Source organism: Macaca thibetana, chromosome 7 (genome assembly GCF_024542745.1).
Source record: "Macaca thibetana thibetana isolate TM-01 chromosome 7, ASM2454274v1, whole genome shotgun sequence".
NCBI classification, from domain to species: Eukaryota; Metazoa; Chordata; class Mammalia; order Primates; family Cercopithecidae; genus Macaca; species Macaca thibetana.
The window spans coordinates 46,731,334-46,757,888 of record NC_065584.1 but is presented as its reverse complement, the minus strand read 5'-3'; the positions used below and the strand labels follow the sequence as shown (position 1 = coordinate 46,757,888).

Genomic DNA, 26,555 nt, shown 5'->3' with positions numbered 1-26,555 from the left:
GACCTCGTGATCCGCCCGTCTCGGCCTCCCAAAGTGCTGGGATTACAGGCTTGAGCCACCGCGCCCGGCCCTCATACAATTCTTTTTAATTTTTAAAACTGATACATAATAGATGCCATACAATTTTCACATGTCACAAAATGTTCTCTTATTTTTCAACCAATGGAAAATGTAAGAACATTATTAGGCCACAGGCCATATGAAAACAGGTGGTGGGCCAGATTTGGCCTGCAGGATGTAGTTTGCCTGCCCTGTTCTAAATAATTCCATTTTTTATTACTTTTATGGTGATAGTTAATCGGCAGTAAAGGAGTAGTTATGTAAAGGACAACTATAAAGTGGTGTTAGTAACTTCTTAGTCAGTACTCAATCACCCTGCCTTCAAAAGTGATTTTCCCTGAGAGAAAATATTTATTCATTTTTAATAAAAATTAGATATGTTATAAAATAATTGTATATTCTAATTTAGATAATAGGGAATGTGTTTGGTAGACTTAAAGTTTAATTGGTAATCCTCAATTTATAAAATAAGGCAAAGTATAAGGGTTCAATAGTAAAAACTGAACACTAAAATTTTATTAAATAATACACATTATATTTCACTACATGTAAGTCTGGTAGGGAGATGGAGAAAACATTTCCAATTAAGTGTTTGAAGCAATTTGTGTTTTTTCGTCTGAAAAGGCTTCAGCTGTCCTCTGCCGTTTAAGAGGTGGATCTTCATGATTCTCTGTAACAAATCCAGAAAACCTATTTTAGGTAAGATATTAGCAGTTGAAAATACTCTTTAAAAAACAAACAATATAGGCATTTTTAATCTAGTCAACTTAGACATGAAATAACATTCTTGCAGATTTACTATTTTAATGAAATAGCCTTCTGTTAAGACTGAACTAACAGAGTAGCTTTGTATTAGACTGAACTAATACTGCATTAAAATTTGTAAAACTGGGAGAACTAGTCACAATTGAACAGTAAGGTTTACATCTAATTTCCCAGAAACTGCTCACCTGGATTTTTGGTCTGGTTCTTGTAGAGTACAGCAGCAGGAATCTGAAAGGTGATGCACAGCATTTCCTTGTTTGGGGCCACATTTCTTACCAGGTGAACTGAACTGCATGCCTCCAGAGAAATGCCTAACACAGCTCCAGCCCTTTGCCGAACATCCTTAGCAGGGTTAGCATCTTTGGAAAAGCTGTAACAGTGCACTATGGGAAGGAACTCATTGCTGCATGGCTGTCCATCTAAAAGCCATTTGAAAGCACTAAGAAACTCTATAGCTTTTGCTGGCAAGTTCATGACAATGTGCACAGAGGGTTTTCTTTCTTTTGACAGACTCAGCAGCTGTATTAACTCTTCTTTGACTGGTCCTTGGAGGAAGTCTTTCCCATCCAAGTTGAAGATTTTCACTTTTTGGTCCACTTTATTTAATTTACAGTTGTGCAACAGCCATTTATGAGATTCAGGATTGAGATCATTGGCAAATACAGTGCAGTTTTTCTTTGCTACTGGAATGGCAAAGGGCCCAACCCCAGCAAAAACATCAAATAGGACATCCCCAGCCTTGAGAAGCTCTGTGATACGGCTGTGTTCTGTAGACAGACGGGGATTCCAATAGACTTTTGAAAAATCAAATTCATAGGTATACTTGTTTTCTCGAACCTGAAAAAAGGTGTTATGCTTTTGGTTAATCTCCTTGGTCCTAAATCCTAACCATTGATATTGGATAGGTGTGTAAACACACAGGCAAACACATACACATTTAAATTTACTACTGTAAGAGCCAAACAACAGTGCCTTTATAGGCATTTTAATTAGATTCCTGGTGTTTATGCTATTCCTAGGGCCAGTTAATATACTGCATTAGACTTCTTCGTGAGAAAAAGTCATCTCTTTAAAGGCAAGTGGCTCTCTATCTCAATCCTATAGGGCCATGGCCATAAAGTAGTTACCATATCACATGAGGAATTTTTCAGACAGGCCAATTAACTGGCTTAATTATACTCTTATGTCACCAGATAGACAAGACCTAAAATTTTGAAACAACACACTACCCATATCTTCATGGTGGGTAGCCAAGTTGCAGACAGTACTTCTATGCAGTAAACAAGCTTCCCTCCTTATTTAGTTTTGTGTTTGTAAAAGGGAGCCATGGTAGATGTGTCACTGAATTTTGAGGTATTTTAGTATGTTTTTAGACAGCTACTTGAACTTTGCAAATTTTATGTCTATAAATTAGAGTCAGTGTATAGAATGAATCATTCCCAGATTCTCTTTCCCAAATTTGGGTTTTCGTGGGTAAACTAAATATATACAGTGAAGCTAATTCTTGAACAAAAGACTTTTTAACATTTCTTTTGGGTTTATTGTAGTAGACACCTTATAAAACAGAAAATAAAACTTAAGTTACAGTCATGGAGTATGACCTCAGCCATCATCTTAAACTCATTAATATGTGGATGAAGAACCAAGGCCAGAAAGTTCCTAAGTTCTATAAATCTAATAGATACATCTTCCATCTTTTGCTTTCCAGGACCTTAATTCCCAATTTGTATGTATTTTTTTTTTCCTCCTCCCAACCATATCAGATGCTTCTGGCCAAATTATTAAGATTACAGAGGTGGAAATGTTTCTGCAGATTTCTGCCAACTAAAAGTCTTTCTGGGTATAACCTAGAAGATTTAAATATATTTCGAGAACTATTTTATACATACTGTTCTATAACTTGCTTTTTATCACTTATATTGCTTTCTGGGAATTGTCCATTGTCAACCTATCAATGGACAACTTATTTTAACAAATATGCAGCTAAAAAAACTTTAGTGATGGAAATATTCCATCGTATCACTGTATGAGAATTTAACCAATTCTGCTGAAAAGGCTTTATCAATGTTATTCCATCAATAGCATATATAAGTGATCACATTCTCACATACTCATCAACACTGGCTGTTATAAGTATTTTAAATCTTTGTCATCTATTCTGATTCTAAACATTATATTGATATACATCTTACTTGGAGATAATAAAATATACCTTTGTCATCATGTTCTGCTCTCCAGATAGCACTTCCATATGGAAATTACGGTACATATTGTCAATATTATTTATTTTATTTACTGCTGAGGTGATTCCTGGATTTTTGTCAATCATAACCTGGCCTAAAAGAAAAAATGAAAATCCATAAACTGCCTATTGGTTGCAAAATAAAAGCTAAAATTGTTAATATGAAACAGAAATGAGTTGTATTTCTTTTGGTTGATAGGTTGATAAAGAGTGCACCTACTGTGTGTAATGTGGCATGCAATTTAAAAAATTCAACAGATGACTAAAGTTAATGTCTGACAGTCGCCAATACACACACACACACAAAATGTTGGGTACATTTTTAAAGAAAACATTTTGAGGAGTTTGGGTCTACCTAATGTTTTTTCCATGTTTCACTGAATCTTTTCAAATGAGCCAATAAACAAGGAACCAAAAAGGTAGATCACAGGGAATTGGGAAAGAATGGAAAGAGATGTAAAGAACCCTGGCAACAAATGGACTCAGAAAACAGTAAAACATCTGCCAGTTCCAGTGGCCTCAAGCCAAATGTCTGTTTTACTGTGGCTTTGGAACAAATGCCCCCACTTTAGAAATACATGCCAGCAAAACAATGTTTCCCCCCCCCAAAAAAAAAAAGCAGATTCTTTAGAGTCCTATCTAAATTAAATGTTCATTTACTTCAGAGCAGAAAAGCTACAAAACTGGCATACTCATGGCCTTTTGATGAATCTATTTTTTTAGTTAGCACTTTAAAAAACTTATAAAAATCTATATGCTATTTCATTGCCTAACTTGACTTGTAAATCAGCACACAGTACCCAATTATACAATATCCTGAAATACAACCAGCATTTGTCCAATTTCTGATAATCAGATACTTGTTTTTTAATATAGTATCAATAAACAAATTAATCATTGTTCTTACCGTGTCTGCTTCATGTATCTGAACTCAACTTTTAAGGTATGGAATTTAGTTTGAAATGAGGAATGAAATTTACAAATTTTTAAAAACTAATCTGAAGGTCTATAGTAAAAGCTTTAAAATTACTACTGTATGAAAATGTTTCACTTTTAATATATGAGTGCCTCTATGAAAGAAAGCTTATAAAATGGGAATGCCAGAGGAATGTTTGAGTTAGGGTAGGCAGTGCCTCATAGGAAAGCCTAGACTTGATATTTGTACCCAGTCACAATTACAAGGATCTGTTTAAGTATTTATGTTACCACTATCCATTATTACTCCATTCATCAATAAAAACAAAAGAAATGTGTAACAGGACAGTATGGTGCTTGACATATTGTAGAGGCTCAATTGGTTGAATCAATGAAAGCATAAGTAAACATCTTGCACTTTTGACTATAAAGTACCCAAATTTATGAAACCTAGTATTTAACATAGCCCTGAAGGCCTAACAAGTCTTGTGTACCAAAAAGATCTCTCCTCAATGTAGCTGCCAAAGCATGTGATTCAAGTTTAATCTACACTGATGTACTGGTGTACACAAAAGCCTGGACCAATATTTGGAACCTGCTATGATTCTAAAGAAGATATTCCAAAATGGCCCTTAAAAGAGGGTATATAGCTCAAGATCTAGCTTAAAGTTAACATGACAAAATGTTCCGCCTCTGTAACTTGGTGTTAAAAAAAATAATTTTTAAAGCTAAAATTAACAATTTGCAAATTCCCTTCAAATACATGAATATTACTATGACACACGTACCAATTAACTGTTTGAAAGGCAGTTGATGATCTCGAAGGTTCAGGTGTGCAATATGTCCAACTCTGCTAAATCCTGAAGTTACATCTTGACCTTCAGGAAGCACAGCTCTCAAGATTTCTTCTGACTTAAAGTTTTCATATGTTAGTTCCAAATTATATTTAGAGATCTGTGGACTGACATTAAGCTGCTCTAAAACACTGAGTTCTGCTTTTTCAAAGGAATCATGAGTAAATATTTTATAGGGATCCAACAAGATTAGTCTACTTTCTTTATCTTCTGGATCTTCAATCACACGTTTTATGCCTGGGCGCTGCAACGCTGCCCTTCTTAGGGATCGCATCAATCTACTGACTATTTCTTTCCTCACTTTAAGCACTGGAATGTTGACTGTCTTTTTAAAAGCTGTTCTATCAAGTTTTGTCATGCCTCGGACATCAGAGGGTGGTGAAAACAATTCAGAGTCTCTCTCATGTGTTTCTATTTCTGGCATGGTTGAGAATCTTTTTCTTTGACCCAGTAAGAAAATACCAGGTGATTCCGAAAGCGTCTGTGTCAGGGATGTCCAAGCTAGTGGAATCAACGATTTTGATTCAGTTATGCTATGGCGTTCCAGTTTCAGAAGTCTTCTTGAGAATCCAAATGGCCTCCATAAGATCCTTAAAAAATAAAAAAAAATTCACACACGACAGCTTTTGAGAATAAAAATCTAAATTCTACTATCTCAAATAACCTGCTAAATGCTGTCAAAACGTTTGGTGGTGTGTGGGAAGTATACTATCTTTTCCAGAACAGGATGACTTTTTCAGGAAGTCATATTAATGGTAGATAATAGTGGTATATATTAAATTTACACTTTCAATCCACTGCTGCCAGTTCAGAGGGCTTAGTGATCCATCAGCCATACTCAATGATCCTCTTCACCCACAATTTTCTAGATAATACATTTGGGATTGGAAGGCTGAAATATGAGTTAAATGGTCATCTGTAAATGAAATAGTCATTATACACGACCATTACTAGTGGCGATATTTATTAGGATAGTTTCATGGGTGCTTATTGTGTCAGATGCTGCGCTAAATGCTTTATGTACATTATCAATCTTGGGAGGTGTGCAGTACTGCACCCTCATTTTGTAAATGAGTAAACGAAAGCTCAGAAGTAAGGTAACCCATCCAAAGTCTCCCAACTGGTTAGTGGCTAAGCATGGATTAAAACCTAGTTTTGGCTGACTTCGGTGCTTGTGTTCTTAATATATCGCTCTGTTGTTTGTTTTGGATGCTTTACTGCCACGTGTCCTGCCTTTAACTAGAGGCTTCTGTATTTGAGGACGAGAGCTTTGCTGAGTGTTATATGCATAGTATCAGTTATTCACTGTCTTCTAAAATACCAAAGAATTTTGTAAAAAAAAATACTTGTAAGGGGAAAGGGCCGTGTCCCAGAATCCTGTAAAGCAACGAAGTCTTTCACCGTCAGAGATCAAATTAGGTCCAAATGGGTGACCCTGGATAAATTACTATGAGTCTCGGTTTTCCCATCAGTAAAATGTGTCGAAAGGCTTTTGAAACATTCCTTACTATCCAGTACCTCGAATCTAAGCTCAGCACCTAGGCGGGTGGGTGACCTCACGATGTTTTTGTGCCCTGGCAGCACGAGGCGGAAAGCAGCCCTGGGCGGGCTGGTACCTCCCCTGGACCATTAGCCTCTAACGAGGCCGCCACCTTACCAAAGCACCATTCCAATTCCCCAAGTCGCTCTGCAGCTGGATCCGCGAGCCGACTCCCCACCTCCGGCTCCGGTACCGATCGGATGTGGGTCGCCAGTGGATGAGTTGGTCTTCTATGACATCATCACTGTTCGCCGCGGAGAGGGCGAGCGTCATCAGATCACGTCCACTCGCTACTCTCCTTCCCGGCCCTGGTGAAGTACGGAACGCCGGAAGGGCCGGGCTCAAAGCTCCGCCTCTGGCGCGACCGACTACCGGAGCGCAGGGCAGAGGTAAAGGCTCGCAGATGGACCTGGTAGTCAGCTGGAGAGCAGCATGGAGGCGTCCTGGGGGAGCGTCAACGCTGAGCGGGGCTGGTATGTCTCTGCCCAGCAGCCTGAAGAAGCGGAGGCCGAAGAGTTGAGTCCGTTGCTAAGCAACGTAAGTGAACTCTGTTCGCTTCCTGGCGCTGACACCCGCCGACTTCCCTCAAGTGCCTGCCAAATAAGACCCAGAAAAGGAGGACCGCACCGGGAAGGGAGAGATGCTGGAGCCTGAACCCTGGGGGATGGGGCCCGAAAGCAGCCGCCGAGATTCAGATGAGATTGGCGCAGTTATGAATGTGATAGCAGCATAGCATACTCTAGAAAGAAAAGATGAAAAGCGTCGGGTGGAAGAGATGCAGCGTTTAGTGCATGATGGGATGAGCGGCCCTAGGATTATGTACTCACTGCTGTTAGTATCTTTGTCACCTTATTTTCTCCACCAGTCTCGTGAGGTCTTTGCAAGAGTCACAGGATTTTCCTTTTCCGACTTAGTCATGGAGGGAGGGAGAGTAATAAACATTTTAATACAGAAATTCTTAGCGGCAGAATGGAAGTGGCTTGATAGTAAGGGTATAGCACGTTCCTGACCCTAAAGCCTGTGCAGTGGGCACTCCGCTTTTTAACTCGAGTCCTAGGCACTGTTCTCAGGACTTTATTCCCAGTGCTATTTGTGGGGAGGGGGATGTTTTCAGGGATACCGCCAGAAAAACGTGAATTGCTTCTATTTATAATATTGTCGTTGCAAGGTATTCCTGACCATCCTTCCAGTTTGGTAGAACTGATTCATTAGATATATAAGTAGAGATTAGTTGTGCAATCCGAGAAATTGAGGAGGAACAACTGTCCACGGCAGTCCCAGGTTGACTCAGCAATTCTTTAGTAATCACATGAGTTGAGGCCATATCCCTCCTCTCCCTCCCCACCCCATTCCTGTCCTATCTTCATTTCTTGCAGTCACAAGGTTAGTCATGGCCCTTCCTGAACCCTGCCTGTCTTGTGTACTGGTGGAAACCCTAGATTCCTGGAGCTGCACTAGTGGGAGGTGGGAAGGAAAGGAAAGGAAACTAGTGTTGGTTAAGCAACTAATATGTCATACAAAGCCTGGTGGTTTGCAGCTTTTTTCCATAATCTTTCATTTATGGAATTTCTTCACGAAATTTTAACTTCACCATCCAAACATTTAACATTACTAAATTTGTGTGCTTACAGGAACTTCACAGACAGCGATCCCCGGGTGTTTCATTTGGTTTATCAGTGTTTAATTTGATGAATGCCATCATGGGAAGTGGCATCCTTGGCTTAGCTTTTATTATGGCTAATACTGGTATCCTTGGATTTAGGTGAGTCTTCATATTTTACCATCACATTTTTTTTCCATTTTGATAATATACTGAGAAACAGAGAGAGAGAGAGGTATTCCAGAAGCTGCTATTATCCAATTTCTAATTAAGTTATTTCTGGGGTTTTAGCATTTTTCTTGCTATTCTTGTTGCTAGTCTGTACCTTGGAGGGATACCACATAGCTTCTTAAATACAAAAGTGTGACTAGTTTTTAAAAACGGGAAATTGATCCACATTTCATTTATAATGAAATATGCCACTTAAGAGTAGCATATTCATTGTGTCTCCTTGGCCAAAGTGAATCAAAGCCATGCAGATTAACTTCCAAATAGCAGTTTTGTGAGTGCAAATACAACACATAATCTTTTCATTCCTCGCTCTCTCTTTGTATTGTTAAGTAGCCTTATTTCACTTTCTGAGGCCAGGCGTGTGTTTTGTGCCTGTTCTTTTTTATGTTTCAGAACTTGGCTTGTAGGCCAATTTGCCCAAAATAGAAGACAATCCTGGATATTCTGTGCTCTCATAGTACTTTGTATATTCATTTTGTTATTATAATTGTTACAATGATATGTTTGAAGATTAATAGTCCCACTTAACTGAAATCCTTTATAACTGGAGGTCAAGGCAGGCGGATCACTGGAGCCCAGGAGTTTGAGACCATCCTGGGCAAGATGGTGAAACCCCATCTCTGCCAAAAATACAAAAATTAGTTTAGTGTGGTGGAGTGTGCCTGTAGTTCCTAGCTACTTGGGAGGATTGCTTGAACCTGAGAGGTTGAGGCTGCAGCGAGCCATGATCGGGCCACTGCACTCCAGCCTGGGTGACAGAGGGAGATCCTGTCTAAAAAATTAAAAAAATAGAAAAAATCCTTTGTAACTGGACCTTATCCTTAGCATCTAGCACCACAAGGCTAATAGAATGAATGAATGACAAGTTGGCTTTGTTTGTCAGTAGAAGCAGATCTATTTACTAGAAACTTTAAAAAGCCTAGAGAGTCTCTTTTAGGTTTATTTCCTGCTTTTATTCCAAATTTTTTGATAAGCAAAGCAACTTTTAAGTAACCCACCTAGCTTTTATTATGGAATGTATTCAAAAACTTTCATTATTTTTAAAATTAAAAACTATATGTGACACCTTAAGCAAGACATAGAGGACTTGTTTTTGGTTCTCTTTGAAAAATCATAATTTATGCACCAGGGTTTACATGCAATATATACTGCTGAATGTGTGCCCACCTAGTCATATCAACCATCATTTTTGGTGATGCTAAACTCTTATTTTGTGAAGTTCCTGATGTCAGTTTAATGACATGTGTACTTTTACCTCTCAATTTTGTTATTTATTAACAAGTATTAACTGGACCATAGAGAGAAAATTTCTTCAATGACCGGGGCAGTTCATTGGGGATAGCTGTATAGAAGCTTGTCCTGCCGGTGTGAATAGGAAAAAATCTAAGTTTTTTCTTTCACACTGTTGGTGAGAGGACCTCAATCATTACATTGTTTGCACATTTTTCAAATTGCATCATTAGAGGTATGTTAACTACATTGGTTTAGTTTGGTTTGGAGAGTGTGTGTGTTTAATAGATGCTAGAAAATACAGTCTAAATAAATCTTAAATACACCTTAATAAGGTGAAGGTGTGATAAGGAGGTCCACATCACTGGAAGTAGAGAGGGGAAGGGAAAAAGAGAAGACAATGAGATTACATAAGTAAAACTTCTACTTAGACTCAAAATAAGAAGAAAACCAGTCATAAAAGGGAAATATTACAATATTATTTAATGGCTGATTCAGCAGTCAGCAGACAATAATGCAAAATGCGGAAGTTTGCTTGTATTTTAAATAAGTTTGGTTTTTATTTCTTTTTTGATTTCAAAATCAGTATATTTTCATTTAAATAAAATGTGGTAAATACAAAAAAGTAGAAAAGTATCTTCTTAATTTCCTAAATGAACATAATTCAACTACTCAGAGATAGTTCCTGTGAATATTTGACTGTTAAGAAATTTGTTTTGTAAAAAAGACAAACTTTTGGGAGGATTTGACCAGGTGTTCTTTTATGTTGTAGCTTCTTGCTGCTGACAGTTGCTCTCCTGGCTTCTTACTCAGTCCATCTTCTGCTTAGTATGTGTATTCAGACAGGTAAGTAAAAATATTATGCTGCTTCATTTAATAAAGCAGTCCCTTGAGTTTGTATCTACATATAGAATTGGATGTCTCAAATCTAATATCCAGTGAGCATACATTTTTATTAGATGGGGTGATCAGAATGGAGAATTTGAAAAAACCAGATATACAGACCCAATACTGTGGGAGAATATCCAAGCACAGGGTGGGAGGAGGTAACTAGCATTTTTGCCTGCTTTCCTCCACAGCGCATAACCTAATTTTCTGGAGTAGAGTAGATTATGGGAGGATCTAAAAGGTGTTCAAAGGATCCAAACCTTATGCTTATGGGGAAATCATTTTCCCAAGGAGAGAACACATTCCCAGAGCTACTGCTGCCTTCCCTGCCCCCATCTACCTGCTAGTCAGAGGTAGGGATGGCAGAATTAGGATTGTAGGAAGTAAGGTCACAAAGCTTTAATTTATTTAGATGCATTTTGTATTTTTAATTGCAAGTCTAGAATAGGGTAGTTTCTTCCTAAGAGAAATAAGTATGTGCAGTTAATTCAATGTATTTGTGTCTGTTTTTTTTTCCATTTGGAATTTTATTATGCAGTTCAGTCATGTATTGAATAAGTTCTTTTAGGATCCAGCAAATAAAAGTATATGAATTATAGAAGTGCTTTTGTAAGGTTTTCCTTTTGTCATTAACAGATATTCTGTGTTCGTCAGTCCTGGTCTTTTTATCTGTCTAGTCTCTTTTATCTTTGAATTAGGTCAGCTTTGATGCAAAAATCATGGGTTTAATTCTTAAATGGATGAATTCATTTTGCTCTATCTGGCCTTGTGATTTTCAGATTTTAAGAAGAAAAGTAGATACACAAAATAGATAAAAATGGATTTCTTTATTCATTTAGTATTTCTATAAAGAATACCTGATTCTGCATAATTTATAAGTAAAAGAGGTTTATTTTGCTCATAGTTCTACAGACTCTGCAAGAAGCATGGCCCTTATGAGGGGCTTCTCTGCTCCATCTGCATCTAGTAAGGGGCTCAGGCTGCTTTCATTCATTGTGGAAGGTGAAGGGGAGCCAGGATGTACAGAGATCACAGGGCAAGAGAGGAAGCCAGAGAGGAGGGGCATGCCCAGTTCTTTTTAACAACCAGCTCTCATGAAACTAATGAAAGTAAAAACTCACTCATTACCCCAAGTAAGGCACCAAGCCATTCATGAGGGATCTGGCCTCAGGGCCCAAACACCTCCCCTTTGGCCCTACCTCCAACACTGGGGATCTGATTTCAACATGAGATTTGGAGGGGTCTGACAAACCAAACTATAGCAGTGAGGCTATTCTGTGCTGAAACAGGTGAGAGAAGCCCAGTGATGTTTCTTAAGAATTTTAAGGCTCTTCAGAATAATTCTGAAACCACTGCTCTACTTTGTTTTCCTAAAGCCTGTCCATCATCAGAAACACCCTTAGATCTCTTTATGCACAGAGAGTTCTAAGCCTCAGGGATTCTAATTTCAAAAATCTGAGGTGAGACTCAAGAATATGTTTTTAACAAGGCAAAACCAGTTTAGGATCCATAGTTTATAGCTCTAACTTGTACCAGTGGTTTGGCCATCCAATGCCAGATATGTTTTTAACAAGTCCTCCAGGTGATTCTTATGCAAATCTAGTTTAGGATTCATAGTTTATAGCCACAACTTCTAACAGTGTTTTGGCCATCCAGTGTATGCCTCTGCTCTCAAGGGGCTTGGGTGAATGTGCAGACAGATAAAAATACTAGGAAACAGTACAAATATTAATCCTAAAGTGACAGGTTGTTCATAAAAGCATCCTGAATTTAGGAATACTAGCTTTTGATAAATATATTTGTAAATCCTGCTGAAACTTGAATTTTAATTGCATGTATTGAAATTTTGTTACATGTGAAAAAAATTTTACTTAATTATGATACTTTAACATCTTGGTAGATTCTTTTAATTCATTCTATTAAAAGATTAATACTTTAGTCAACTACGTGGCAATTGTGTCTTTCAAGCTTCATTTTAAAACTTCATTTTAGTTTTAATTAAAGTAAAATGTTTTATTAATTTCAGTTATGTGGGAGTAGTATTCAGTGTGTGGAGATTTCTAAGTAATGTTAATTTTTTACTCCTTCAGTTCACATGTATTTAACTTTAAGATTCTGATACTGTGTTTGTTCTTTTCTGTAACTCTGGGGCGTATGAAGTGAATATGTCTGTTTCTCTTTCTTTTCTCTTTTTCTTTGATTTCTGTAGCCTACTTGGGCCCATGAACTAACTACTTCATGGTTCTGCCTGCACATTGACGCACCTGTCTTCCGTTGATTGAATTCCTTCAATCTTTCTAAAATTCTCTGTGGAGGTAGGCTTTTCTCTTTTTTTTTCAATACATACATTCATATATAAAGACTAGAGAATAATATGTAACTAACTCTCCCCCAACAGTTTGTTGGTCTATCATAAGAGTAATATGCTCAGATTGAATTCATTGGTAAGAGAAAGAGCTATCATGAGTTTTTATAAATAACTTCTTCATTTATTTGCTGGAGGCAAAGGGTAAAGAGAAATTTTCATCTTTATAAAAGTAAAGGATTTCGGCCGGGCGCGGTGGCTCAAGCCTGTAATCCCAGCACTTTGGGAGGCCGAGGTGGGTGGATCACGAGGTCAGGAGATCGAGACCATCCTGGCTAACATGATGAAACCCCGTCTCTACTAAAAATACAAAAAACTAGCCGGGCGTGGTGGCGGGCGCCTGTAGTCCCAGCTACTCGGAGGCTGAGGCGGGAGAATGGCGTGAACCCGGGAGGTGGAGCTTGCAGTGAGCCGATATCGTGCCACTGCACTCCAGCCTGGGCGACAGAGCGAGACTCCGTCTCAAAAAAAAAAAAAAAAAAAAAAAAAGTAAAGGATTTCTTCACATGAAATTCTACTTTAGATTTTATGGAGAGTTTGGGGTCTATCAGGACTTTTCATGGGAGCTGAGGTGACATATAAAGAACATTATTCTCTTTAGCCTTAGTTTGTCATCTATAAAATGGCAGTGATAACGCTTCCCTCTTGGAATTGTTCTGAGAATGAAATAAAATAATGTATATGAAATGTCAAGTCCTTGGCAAATGAGTTGTCACTGGGGCAAAAATCTCTAAAGATTGCAGGGTGTTGTACACACTGCTATCTCAGAAATAGTTGGTTTGTTGCCATTCTTTTGGAATACTTCTCATGCTCTGGTACTAAACCCACAGCTCTGCTCCACGGGCTTCCATGTCACTGTCAACTGGAGAGAATGAGAGTCCTAGAACTCTGCATACCTCTGGCCAAACCACAACTCCCTAGTCCTTGATCCCTACTACTCACTGCATTGTCACCATTATTTGCCTTGAGACCATTTGGACTATGACATTATACCATTTATCTCAATTTGTGTTAGTCATTTCAAGTATATTAGTTTATATTTCATTTCTCAGACTCATCCCATATGGTTGTCATCTGTTTCTGACCTCATCTTCCACTGCTCTCTAACTCCTGAAACCCTTCCACTGTGCTCTCTGGAACTCACAGTCAATCATCAGCAAAACTCACATGTCTCTAATTCTGTTCTGAACATTTCTGTTTGTTTCTTACTCTATGAGAACCTCCTCTGAGGCTTCCCTATAGTTCTCTCAAGTGGTCAGTCTTTTCTCTTTATGTCTCTCATACTAATCTGAAGATGGTATAGGTGTCCTGTTTGTCCCACATTTCTGCTTCTCAACTGTCTTCCTCTCCCTGAACCCCCCAACTTTTAATCTCATGAATATATACCATCTACAGCTCTCCTTACCGTTGTCATTTATAGACTCCTAGACAGTTTCCTGTCATTTCATGAATGTTTTAGCTAAATTTTAGCTTCTACTTGCCTTTTAGTTTCGTCAGTATTACCCCTGTTATAATTCTGGATGATTTCAATATCCATGTAGCTAATCCTTCTAATGCTTTCAGTTCCTGAACCTCTTCTTCTCTAATGATCATATTCTCTACCTACACTGGCCACTTATTTTTTTCCATGGTCGTACCATTGATCTTGTCACTACCCGAATAGCATTTGTTAGTATCTGCCCATCTGCCACCACCGTCTCCTATGTTTCTAACTCACCCTCTCAAGTACTTCAACTCTGACAGTTTTCACCCCTACCAAGATTTCTATCAATTCATTGATCCTACCGCCTTTGCACTGACCCCCCACGCCCATGCTTATTTCCCTCTTTATCCAGTTGAGGTTTTGTAGTATGTTATTTAATCCCTTTCCTATCCCTTGAACCATCATATTTCCTTGGCAAAATTCCAACCATAGTTAAATATAACTCTACCTACTTCACATTTGCACCCATGCATTTGAATGTTCCTGAAGAAAAGCATAACCATGCAGACTGATATCACTATAATTCAATGTCTAGTGGGCCTATGATGCTGTTACACAATTCTGGTTCACTTTAGTTCATCACTCCATTCAGCTCATTTATCTACTGTCTAGGAGATTGCTTTTTTATATCTTCTGCTTTCTGTCAAACCTTCGACACTTTTTTCTTTGATTTTACCCATAACTGATATTCTTCACTTTCTGTTTCACTGAAAAAACAGAAGCAGTCATAAAAGAATTTCATAAGCTCTTGCCACCACTTATTTATCTGTGCTCATATACTCTGTTCCTTGGGATGAATTCTTTGTGTTTATATCTAAGGCCTACCCCTCCACTTGTGCTATGATCCCACCTGCTCTTGCCTACATCACTCCAGCCACTTTCTCCCTTCTTTCTTATTTCTTGGTCGTTTTCTACCATTTCCTTCCTATAACTTTACAAATAGACTAGTTTGTCTCATCTTAAAAATCTCTTTGACTTCGCATCTTTTGAATATGCCTCATGTCTTCATGACAGTACTCCTTATAATTGTCTAAACCAGGCCAGGTGTGGTGTCTCATGCCTGTAATCCTAGCACTTCGGGAGGCAGACACAGGAAGATCACTTGAAGTCAGGAGTTTGAGACCAGCCTGGGCAACAGGGCGAAACCTCATCTCTTAAAAAAAAAAAAAAAAAAAAAAAAAAAAAAAATTTGCATGAGGTGACATGAGCCTGTAGTCCTAGCTACTACTGGGGCAGCTGAGGCAAGAGAATCACTTGAGCCAGGGAGGCAGAGGTTGCAGTGAGCCGAGATCATGCTGTTGCACTTCAGCCTGGGGGATGGGAGTGAAACCCTGCCTCAAAAAAAAAAAAATAATTATCTAAACCAGATGTCTCCAGTTCCTCTCCTCTCACTCCTGTCAGGCTTTTCCACTGAAACTGTTGTACCAGTGACTTCCACATTGCTAAATCCAATGGTCAATTCTCAGTCAGCAGCATGTGACACAACTGATAACTCCTTCCTTTCTGAAAGACGAGTCACGCTCTCCTAGCTCTTCCTGTTTCATTGAACACTCCTTTTCTCTTCTGTTGAATTCTCTTAATCTCCCCATCCTCTAAACATTGGTGTGCCCCTGGGACTATTTCTCTGATCTCTTTTCTTTTATTTTCTTTCTTTTTCTTTTTTTTTTGAGATAGAGTCTCGCTCTGTCACCCAGGCTGGAATGCAGTGGTGTGATTTTGGCTCACTGTAACCTCCGCCCTGCAGGGTTCAAGTGATTCTCCTGCCTCAGCCATCCAAGCAAGTGGGATTACAGGCATGCACCACCACACCCAGATAATTTTTGTATTTTTAGTAGAGACAGGGTTTTGCCATGTTGGCCAGGCTGGTCTCGAACTTCTGGCCTCAAGTGATCCGCCCACCTTGTCCTCCCAAAGTGCTGGGATTACAGGTGTGAGTGATCTCTTTTCTTTTACACTCGGTCTTGGGCTTATGGTGATTCTGAAATGTATATCCCTGACCTGGAACTCTCCCCTGAATTTCAGTCTCATCTCCAGCTGCCTCCGTGACATCTCCACCTGGGTGTCTAACAGCTCAGATTTAGAAAATTCCCCATCTTTATACTACCAATCTACACTTTCTACTGTTCCCATCTAAGTAAATGGTAATGTCTTTCTTTTAATTGCTTAGGCCAAGGATCTTTAAGTTATTCTGTATCTCCCCTTTTTCACCTCATTCTGCATGTTCAATCCATGCCATACTGTTCCCTTCACGTCCAAAAAAAATTTTTTTTGAGATAGTGTCTTGCTCTGTGGCCCAGGCTGAAATGCAGTGATGTGACCATAACTCACTGCAGCCTCAACCTCATGCCTCAGCCTCCCGAGTAGCTGGTATCCACAGGCACACATCACCATGCATGTCACCACACCTAGCTAACCTCAGCCTCCTGAGTAGCAGGTACTGCAGGCTATGCACATCACCACACACATCACCACACCTGGCTCATTTTTTAATTTTTTGCAGAGATGGGCTCTTACCACGATGCCTAGGCTGTTTTCCAACACCAGCTCAAGCAATCCTCCTGCCTTGACCTCCCAAAGTGCTTGGGATTACAGGCATGAGCCATCGTGCCTTGCCAAAAAATTAATAATCTGATTTTTTTCTCATTTAATTGCTACCACTCATCTTCAGTTACTATTACCACCATCAAAAGTAATAGCTTATCTTTTTGTTTTTACTTCCACTCTTACTTCCTGCAGTCTATTCTTAACAACACAACCATGATGATCCTGTTAATGTAAGTTGGGTCATAGCATTCCTTTGCTCAAAATCCTCTAGTTGTTTCCCAGTTCAATCAAAGTAAAAGCAGAAATCATTACAAAGTCCAACACAAGTCTTCTGCCCTTTTTATCTCCTTGATTTATCTTCCAGTACTCACTCGTTTCAGTCACACTTTTAATTTTCATCTTATGTAACATTTACTTATATAGCACTTAGCATCATTTTAAGGACTTTATGAATATTCATTTAATCTTCATAATAATATTACGAAGTAAGTACCAATATTATTTCCATTTTTTGAAATGAGGTAACCTCAGAGAGGTTAAAGTAACTTGTCCAAGAGAGGTGAAAGTAACTTCCCAGTTAGGAAGTATAGGAGGCAGGATTCAAACCCACACAGTCTGGCTCTAAAATTGTGCTCAGTATTCCCCAGTTGTGCTGGGTAGTCTTCTGCTTCCATACCTTTGTGCTTTCTGTGCTCTTCTTGGGCGTTTCTTCCCCCAGTTTCCCACATGGCTTTGCTCACTCATCACCTTCAAGGCTTTGACAAATCTTACCTCGTCTGTGAGATCTTTTTATACTATCTCATTTAAAATTACAAGCAGCAATGGTTGATCTACAGTGTCATCAAGGAAAGAGGATCTGCCTTTCTGTTCCGTTATTCTTGTGTGTGCCTTCCCCATCCTTGAGGTCTAGGATGACTTGTGGAGTGCAGACATCGCATCCGTGTTCTAGAGAGCAGAAAGAGAGAAGGGGATGCCTACCAACTGAATCTCACTTAAGACTCTCTCTTCTTGCTGCCAGAAGTTAATATGCCCAATGGCCATAATAAATAAATTGCATAGGGACCTAGAAAATGTAGCATTTATTACAGGTGGCAATGAACCCAACTAAAAGTCAGGGTTCTGTTACTCAGGTAGAAGAAGGGAAGAGACAACCAGCAGTCTCTGCCCCACCAGAATTCCATCTTTATCCATCCTTGTACTTTACTATCTTTGAATAACATTATAAACTTTTATAGCTTAGCTACCAAAAATAGGTTGACGACTCCCATCCGTGCTGCCGAACATATCAGCCACCTCTGATATTGGAGATCTCCATTTAGATGTTCCAGAGGCTTTGTGAGCTCAACATGTTTAAAATTAAACTTATCTTTCATCTTTAATGGCTCAAGTGTGCTCCTCTTCCTGTACCGTACCTCCGTGAATGGTGCCACCAGTTTGTATCTCCTTCACCTCATCCATTCACCCAGTTACAAATTAATTTTGTAAATATTTCTCAGATCTGCCTAATTCTCCTTCCTTATTAGCTGCTGTGTAGATCACGCCATAACCCCTCCCCAGGATTACAGTGGAATTAAATCATAACAGGTATTTAAGGTCATGTCGTTTTAATTCATACAGTTCAAAAGTGGGGGAGAAAATAACTTTAAATAGTGCTGGGTAATCCTGCCTATATTCTACTTAGTGAACATATATTCATCTGGGGACTGAGTGTGAGGTGGGACATATAATAATGCTGCTCCCTCTGTTATGTATTTTTTCTTTAAAGATAACTTTTTCTTTAAGACAAAGTCTTGCTCTGTTGCCCAGGCTGGAGTACAGTGGCGTGATCTTGGCAAACCGCAACCTCCGCCTCCTGGGTTCAAGCAATTCTCATGTCTCAGCCCTCTGGCATCTTAAGAGACTTCCTATGAGTTCCTGCCTCCAAACTTTTTTTTTTTGAGACGGAGTCTCGCTCTGTCGCCCAGGCTGGAGTGCAGTGGCGGATCTTTGCTCACTGCAACCTCCACCTCCAGGGTTCAAGTGATTCTCCTGCCTTAGCCTCCTGAGTAGCTGAAATTACAGGTGCCCACCACAACGCCCACTAATTTTTGTATTTTTTAGTAGAGACAGGGTTTTACAGTGTTGGCCAGGCTGGTCTCGAACTCCTGACCTCAGGTGATCCACCCACCTTGGCCTCCCAAACTGTTGGGATTACAGGCGTGAGCCACCGCACCTGGCCAGATAACATTTTTTTAGCATACTGTCTTCATGGTATTGTTTTAAGAGATTTGCATGTATTATTCTCACAATAGCAATATGAGGTAGAAATTGTTATATCCACTTCAGAGATTAGGAAACTGAGGCACTGAGTGATTAACTAGCTTGCTTAAGGTTGCACAGCTAGCTAGTTAGAAGAGCTAATATTCGATTTAGGCAAGCTAACTCCAGAGTCCACTTTCATAACACTGTGCTGCCATTTCCCCACTATTATAGGAACCTGGAAGCTTATTTTCTGGAGAAGGTAAACTAAAAGGACTCAGCAATCATAGATATTAGGTGTAGTTAAGGCCAAGATCACCTTACTGAAAACAGGGAGATTGAGTGAAAGTCTACTAACTGAAGAGAGTCCCAGTTAGTAGGAGTTCTGAGATTGCTGGCAGCAAGTCTTCTACTTTCACTTAAGAGATTAGAGGAATATTTTCAACAGAATTTCTCCTGCCCAAGAGAAAAGACCTACAGGTAAAAATAGTTGAGGGCCCTTCAAGAAAGAGCTGAGTACCTCCTGTTTAATCATCATAGAGTTAAGCCTACCACTCAATAAGCCTCTTCTGTATATGCAGAGCTTCTATTTAGTCTTTTAATGCATCACACTTATGTCAAGAGATAGCCAAGTATCACCAGATATTTCAGGAAAATCTTTAATGTGAAAGATATATACTAAAACAGCCACATACACGCACACAAGCCAATAATGGGATATCTCTGCACGTGTATTAGAATGGCAAAAATCCAAAACACTGACAATACCAAATACTGGTGAGGATGTGGGACAGCAGGAACTCTCATTCATTGCTGGTGGGAATGAGAAATGGTACAGCTACTCTGAAGTACAGTTCGGCAGTGTTTTAACCAAGCTAAATATAATCTCGTCATAGGATCCATCAGTAGTGCTCTTTGGTATTTACCCAAATTAGTTCAAGACATATTTCTAAACAAAAACCTCCATAAAGATGTTAATAACAGCCTTATATTTACCAAAATTTGGAAGCAACTAAAATGTTCCTCAGAAGTGAAAGAATTTTAAAAACTGATATATTTGTACAATGGGATGTCATTCAGCACTAAGTAGAAATGAGGTGCTGGAGCCTTGGCTCACCCCTGTAATCCCAGCGCTCTGGGAGGCTGAGGCGGACAGATCACCTCAGGTCGGGAGATTAAGACCAGCCTGACCAACTTGCAGAAACCCTGTCTCTACTAAAATTAGAAAAGTAGCTGGGCATGGTGGCACATGCCTGTAATCCCAGCTACTCAGGAGGCTGAGGCAGGAGAATCACTGGAACCTGGGAGGCGGAGGTTGTGGTGAGCCAAGATCAAGCCATTGCACTCCATCTTGGGCAACAAGAGCAAAACTCTGTCTCAAAAGAAAAAAGAAAAAAAAAAAAAGGCCGGGCATGGTGGTGGGCACCTGTAATCCCAGCTAGTTGGGAGGCTGAAGCAGGAGAATAGCTTGAACCCCGGAGGTGGAGGTTGCAGCGAGCTGAGATCGTGCCCTTGCACTCCAGCCTGGGCGACAAGAGCGAAACTTTGTCTCAAAAAAAAATACCCGGCCTGTTAGCTCATGCCTGTACTTCCAGCACTTTGGGAATGAGGCATCAAGCCATGAAAAGTCATGGAGGAATCTTAAACGCATATTATCAAGTGAAAGAAACCGTATGATCCAGCAATTCCTCTTCTGGGTTTATACCCAAAGGAAATGAAATTGGTACCTTGTAGAGATATCTGTGCTGCCATGTTCATTGCAGCATTATTCACGATAGCCAAGATAGAGAAACAACCTAAGTGTCAGTGAGTGGATAAAAAATTGTGATGTGTATGTACAATGCAATGTTGTTCAGACTTAAAGAAGGAGATCCTGCTATTTTCAACAACATGAATAGACATGGAGAACATTATGCTAAATGAGCCAGACACAGAAGGAAAAATACTGCATGATCTCACACTCATGTGGAATCTAAAAAAGTCAAATACATATGAACAGAATAGAACAGTGGTTATGTGAGGGATGGGAAGATGTTCATCAAAGGGTATAAAGTTTCAGTTATGTAGGATGAATAAGTCTACAGAGCTAATGTACAGCATGATGACTATATTTAATATTGTTTACTGAAAATTTGCCAGGAGAGTAGATTTCAGGTGCTTTTACCACAAGGAAGGAAAGAAGGGAGGAGGAAGGGCGAGAGGGAAGGAAGGAAGGGAGGAAAGAAAAGATAACTATGTGAGAGGGTAGATATGTTAATTTACTTGACTCAAGTAATCATTTCTCTATGTATTTCAAAACATCATGTTGTACACCTTAAATGTATATAATGAAACAAAAAAAATCTGAAAAGGCTACATACTGTATGATTCCAAGTATGTGACATTCTAGAAAAGGCAAAACTATGCAGAAAATGAGAAAGACCGGTGGTTGCCAGAGTTTAGCAGAGGGAGCGTGAATAGGCAGAGCATCCTCACCTTTAGGGCAGTGAAATGAATCTGTGTGATACTATAATAGTGGACATGTGTCATTATATATTTGTCAAAACCCACAGAATATACAGCACCAAAAGTGAACCATATAATGTAAATTATGGACTTTGTGTGATAATGACATGTCAGCGTAGGTACTTTGATTGTAACAAATGTACCACTCTGGTGCAGGATGTTGATTGTAGGGGAAACTGTGCATATGTGGGGGGCAGGAGGTATATGGGAACTCTGTACTTTCTGTTCAACTTTGCTGTGAACCTAAAACTGCTCCTAAAATTATTAAAGAAAACACAAATAAGGAAAGAAACAAACTTAGAGGAAAAGAGGAAACAGACAATACAAGACCAGGTGAAAACTTAAAAAGCTATATTTAATAACTTTAGAGAACTAAAAGAAGATACTGCATTCTTGAAACAAAAACAACAAATTATAAAAAGCATATATTCAGAAAACACAGAAGTCCTAAAAGTCAAAATTAGTTCAGTTGTTGTGTTGGGAAAGTTATAGAAGTTTCCTGGGGGTGGGAAAAAGAAAGCTTGAAAATGGGAGAGAAAAGATAAGAAAATTAGAAGATCAGTCCAGGAAGTCCAATATGCAAATAATAGAAATTCTGCAACAAGAAAAGAGTAAAAGGGATGGTAGAAAATTATTAACAAAATAATACAAAAAAATTGGTGTAACTGAAGGAAATTAGTTTCAAGATTAAAAATTTTCCTCCTAGTGTCCAGTATAATACTTGTAAGATAATTGTTACCAAGACATACTGTGAATGATCAGAAATCCAGTTATATAGATACTATTCTAAAAGCTTACAGAAAGAAGGAACAGACAACACAAAAAAATTTCATACAAAGAATGAAGAACCACAGTAGTGAAGGTCTTCCTAGGAGCAATAGTGTAAACTAGATGTCTTTAAAATAATACCTTCAAAAATCTTGGGGAAAATGATTTTAATATAGAATTCTATAACTAGCCAAACTATTGCTTAAGTGTGAAGTTTGAACAATGGCATTTTCATATATGCAAGGTCTCAAAAATTTTTATTCATGCTTACTTAGCAAACAGTAGAGTATACCCTTTACCAAAGTTAGAGAGTAACAAAGAAACAAGGAATCTGACACAGGAAAGAAGTGGAGGGAATTCCCAGGACGTAACTGAGCAGCAGATCTAAGCACCATCTACAGATTGGAGTTGTGAGGTTTTTTGTGTTTGGGGGAGGGGATGTTGAGATGGGATCTCACTGTGCTGCCCAGGCTGGAGTACAGTGATATAATCTTGGCTCACTGCAACCTCCACCTCCCAGGCTCAAGTGATCTTCCCACCTCAGCCTCCCGAGTAGCTGGGACTACAGGTGTGCACCACCACACCTGGCTAATTTTTGTACTTTTTGTAGAGATGGGGTTTCACCATGTTGGTCAGGCTGATCTGAAACTCCTAAGCTCCAACCATCTGCCCGCCTCAGCTTCCCAAAGTACTGGGATTATAGGTGTGAGCCACTGCCTGGCTGGAGTTGTTCTTTTCACAAAGGCACAGTCCTCGAGCTAGGTCATGCTTGCCCTCAGGATTGTGTTCAGGATGGAAACTTTTCTTATTCTTCTGCATAAAGGGATTGTCGTCCTCATTTGTCAGTCTAACTCTTAACTTGTATTAACAGTGCTTGAGTAGATTAGCAGTCAGGCCAGACTATTAAAAAAGTCTAAGAATAAAATAGGGATTGAACCAAGGTAGTAATAAGGTGAATAAAAGAAAGAAACAGGTTAACAAATGGTGAGGTTTGGCAGAATTACAGTTGAGAGGAGCTGATATCTGAGTAAATGTGGACAATAAAGGAGAAGGAGATGTCTAGTGTATCTCCTAGGTTTCTGGCTTGGGCCACTGGATTAATGATAGTGTCATCAATGAAGATGGGAACACAGTAGGAGGAGGTTGTTCAAAATAAAAATGAGTTCAATTTTGGACTTTGAAGTATATGTAGGTGGACAGGGCTTAGAACTGAAGCACAGGATAGAAATTCATTCATTCAATACTCTTTTTGTCTACTAATAATAAAGAGATAAATAAGAACCAGTTACTTCCCTGAAAAAGCTCACAGTCTAATAGGAGAAACAAATATATAAGCAAATAATTTATAATGTAGTGTGATCAATTTAACAGTTTAAATATGTATAAGGTAGAGTGACATCTCAGAAGAGAGAGTGACTTTGAAATGGACAGGAGGCAGGGAAATACTGAGTAGAAGAGGGTGGTTCCCCAGCAAAGGCCCCTACCCCCCAAGCCTGGAAACCCATGGCCCTAAATGGGAACAGGCATTTTTGTTTTCATATCCAAATGTTGCCTTTTGCCTGCCATCCCCGCCATCCTGTACCCATATAAACCCCAAATGCCAGGTCCACAGAGAGATGAGCAGACAAACAGAGGAGCAGAAGAGAAGCACGGTAGAGGAGAGAAGAGAAGGAGTGTTTGAAAGTCAAGGGAGGTCGGCTGGGGACAGCTGGAGAGGAGATCAGCCATGGGACAGCCGAACTCCAGGGGAAGATCATCTTCCCACTCCATCCCCTTTCCAGCTCCCCATCCATCTCACTGAGAGCCACCTCCATCACCTAATAAAATTCCCACTTTCACCATCCTTCAAGTCTGTGTGTGACCTGATTCTTCCTGGACACAGGACAAGAAACCAGGTACGAAGAGGGCACTGAGCTGGTTAATACTTAATCTGTGGATGGCAGAGCTAAAAGAGCACTGTAGCATGCCCACTGGGGCTTCAGGAGTTGCAGCCACCTACTCCTAGATGCTGCTGTGGGGCTGGAACCCAAAAGCACTCTCCCCAGCTCCTACACCTGCTGGTCTGCAAGCTCCCCCTCCTATAAGGGGTTTGAGAGTGCAGCAGCTGAACAGAACAGAAGAGCCACACCCCTGTCGCAGGCTCTGCCCTTCATGGGGGGTCAGGGGACTCTCACGTTTCAACTTGCCCTTAGTTGGAGGGTGAGGGTCAGTAAATGTTAATGGAGAACTAAACTGAAAAGGAATTTGACTAGCAGTCAAGGCAAGAGAGAATATTCCAGCATGTGCAAGGATACAAAGTCATATACTGCATATTGTTTTCAAAGTACCAAAAATAGTTTACTGTTATTAGTAGTACATAAGGTACAAAGGAGAAAATTAAACTGGAGGGTTAGACAAGTCTTGGATCCTAAGGAATTTATAGTTTTTGCTGAAGTAGTGAGAAGCCACTGAGGTTGTTGAAAAACAGTGAAAGTGTAGATACTGGAATTCACTGTTGGTCGCTTCCAAAGAGAATTTTGGTCCTTGCTAGTGCCCAGAACATAATCTCTTTATCTGGCAAAGAGAATGTAGTCTTCTGTCTTCCTTTTCCTAAAGAAGGTTACGATTATTTTATGAAGATTGTAATTTCTAGTAATGATAATGGAATAAAGAAGGAGTGAAATGGCCTTTGTGTGCTCCTCGTTTTTTTTTCTTTTTTAAGGCAAAAAGGTTTTAAAACCCTCTGGAGCAGTGATTCTCAGTACCTCCTTTTTATAACAAACGTTTTCTAAATGCTCCCCTTACTGTATGAAGTAAAATTCCCATAGGTATTATACCCTACTGCAGTGAGCTGAGTAATGCTTCCCCAAAAGGTAACCACATCCTAGTCCTTGAAACCTGTAATTGTTACCTTATATGGCAAAAAAAGAACTTTGCAGATGTAACTGAGTTAAGATGTTGAGATGGAGAGATTATCCTGGTGGACTCTTAACTTCAGTCATGTGTATCATGGAAGGAATATCATAGACAGAGGAGACGCAGGCAATATGACCTCTGAGGCAGAGATTGGAATGACATGACCACAAAGCAAGGCATGCCAGCAGCTACCAGGGACTGCAAGAGGCAAGGAATGGATTCTTTCTAGAGCCTTCAGATGTGTGGCCCTGTGGACACCTTGATTTAGACATCATGAAACTGGTTTTGGACTTCTGGACTTCAGAACTGAGAGAGAATAAATTTCTGTTGTTTTAAGCCATGAAGTTTGTGATAATTTCTTACAGCAGCCCTAGGAAACTAATATACTACTTACATAATAATAATGCCATAACAATGAAATAAAGACACAAAAAGTAAATGTTAGTGATGTGACTTTCCATTTAGGAAATGATTTTTGGCAAAGCTCCAAACAAAACAAATTATAGTCTTTTCTGCATTTACATGGTAATTGTATTTCTGGATAATTTAATGTATATTCAAACCATTAACCATTGTTTGTAGCATCTACCATGTGCTTGACACACTAGAGTATTTAATAAAAGCTGGATACATGGGTGATGAACAGATGGATGTATTAAAACTACAAAGAGATTACATAAGTTCCAAAGTAAATATGCAAGGCAAAAATTATGTGTAGTCAATATCTTTAAAAATTCTTGGCCAGGACCGGCGGCTCATGCCTGTTATCCCAGCACTTTGGGAGGAGGAGGTGGGTGGATCACGAGGTCAGGAGTTCACGACCAGCCTGCCTAACATGGTGAAACCCTGTCTCTACTAAAAATACAAAAAATTAGCCAGGCGTGATGTCGGGCGCCTGTAATCTCAGCTACCCGGGAGGCTCAGTCAGGAGAATTGCTTGAACCTGGGATGCAGAGGTTGCGGTGAGCCGAGATCGCTGCCGCTGCACTCCAGCCTGGGTGAAAAGAGCAAAAACTCCATCTCCAAGGAAAAACAAATTCTTTACATAGCTTATCAAATATAGTGTGTTCAATATCTATATGACATACTGGACACTGACACATACCATTTCTCAATAAAGAGCTGACAGCCTTCTCCCACCATTCCCCCACCATCGTTTGGGTATCCTATGAAGGACATGAGTTGTTTTAGGGGTATAATACTTTGAGATGCTCTCACTGTGACAATCACAGAAGAACTAAAACTGACTGAAAGGCAATAGATACGATTCCCATTTCAAAGCTCACCGTGGACATTTTCTTATGGTTTGGAATGGTAGTGAGCTGTCCAAACTATATTTTGATCTGTTTTTCTTCTTTTGATCAGGGATCATAGTTCAGTAAACCCACAGTTAAACTAAGTGGGCTGCTTATATGGGTCTGTCTAAAGTGAA

General features: G+C 39.5%; 3 protein-coding genes across 6 annotated transcripts in view; 1 reads left to right on the top strand and 2 right to left on the bottom strand.

The window, feature by feature from the left end:
• DHRS7 (dehydrogenase/reductase 7) overlaps positions 1-26,555 on the bottom strand; it is a 977,513-nt gene that overhangs the window by 830,292 nt on the left and 120,666 nt on the right. The window lies entirely within an intron of this gene.
• TRMT5 (tRNA methyltransferase 5) lies at positions 547-6,649 on the bottom strand. 3 transcript variants are annotated; one of them, XM_050797800.1, is made up of 5 exons: positions 6,555-6,649; positions 4,771-5,426; positions 3,038-3,162; positions 1,011-1,662; positions 547-730 (listed from the first exon to the last, which is right to left on the bottom strand). In XM_050797800.1, exons 1-5 carry the CDS (start codon positions 6,647-6,649, stop codon positions 645-647), a joined length of 1,614 nt encoding a protein of 537 aa, XP_050653757.1. In that variant the 3' UTR covers positions 547-644. The 3 variants fall into 3 exon arrangements, with proteins under 3 accessions (XP_050653757.1, XP_050653756.1, XP_050653758.1); XM_050797799.1 differs by having other exon boundaries at positions 6,494-6,577; XM_050797801.1 differs by lacking the exon at positions 6,555-6,649 and adding an exon at positions 6,375-6,480.
• Positions 6,809-26,555, top strand: part of SLC38A6 (solute carrier family 38 member 6) — a 102,997-nt gene continuing 83,250 nt past the window's right edge. For both annotated transcript variants that reach the window (XM_050797803.1, XM_050797804.1), the window contains exons 1-3: positions 6,809-6,913; positions 8,008-8,138; positions 10,210-10,283. In XM_050797803.1, the coding sequence (XP_050653760.1) occupies positions 6,809-6,913; positions 8,008-8,138; positions 10,210-10,283 (310 nt within the window). The remainder of the gene's footprint in view (positions 6,914-8,007; positions 8,139-10,209; positions 10,284-26,555) is intronic.

Bases quoted from the DNA above. Each gene is read 5' to 3' on its own strand.
- TRMT5 (XM_050797800.1), bottom strand. From the start codon at position 6,649: ATGACGCTCGCCCTCTCCGCGGCGAACAGTGATGATGTCATAGAAGAC. The intron at 1,663-3,037 runs GTATATTTTATT...ACCTTTTTTCAG, and splicing joins AGCAGAACATGATGACAAAG to GTTCGAGAAAACAAGTATAC. The intron at 731-1,010 runs GTGAGCAGTTTC...GATTTGTTACAG, and splicing joins GAACCAGACCAAAAATCCAG to AGAATCATGAAGATCCACCT.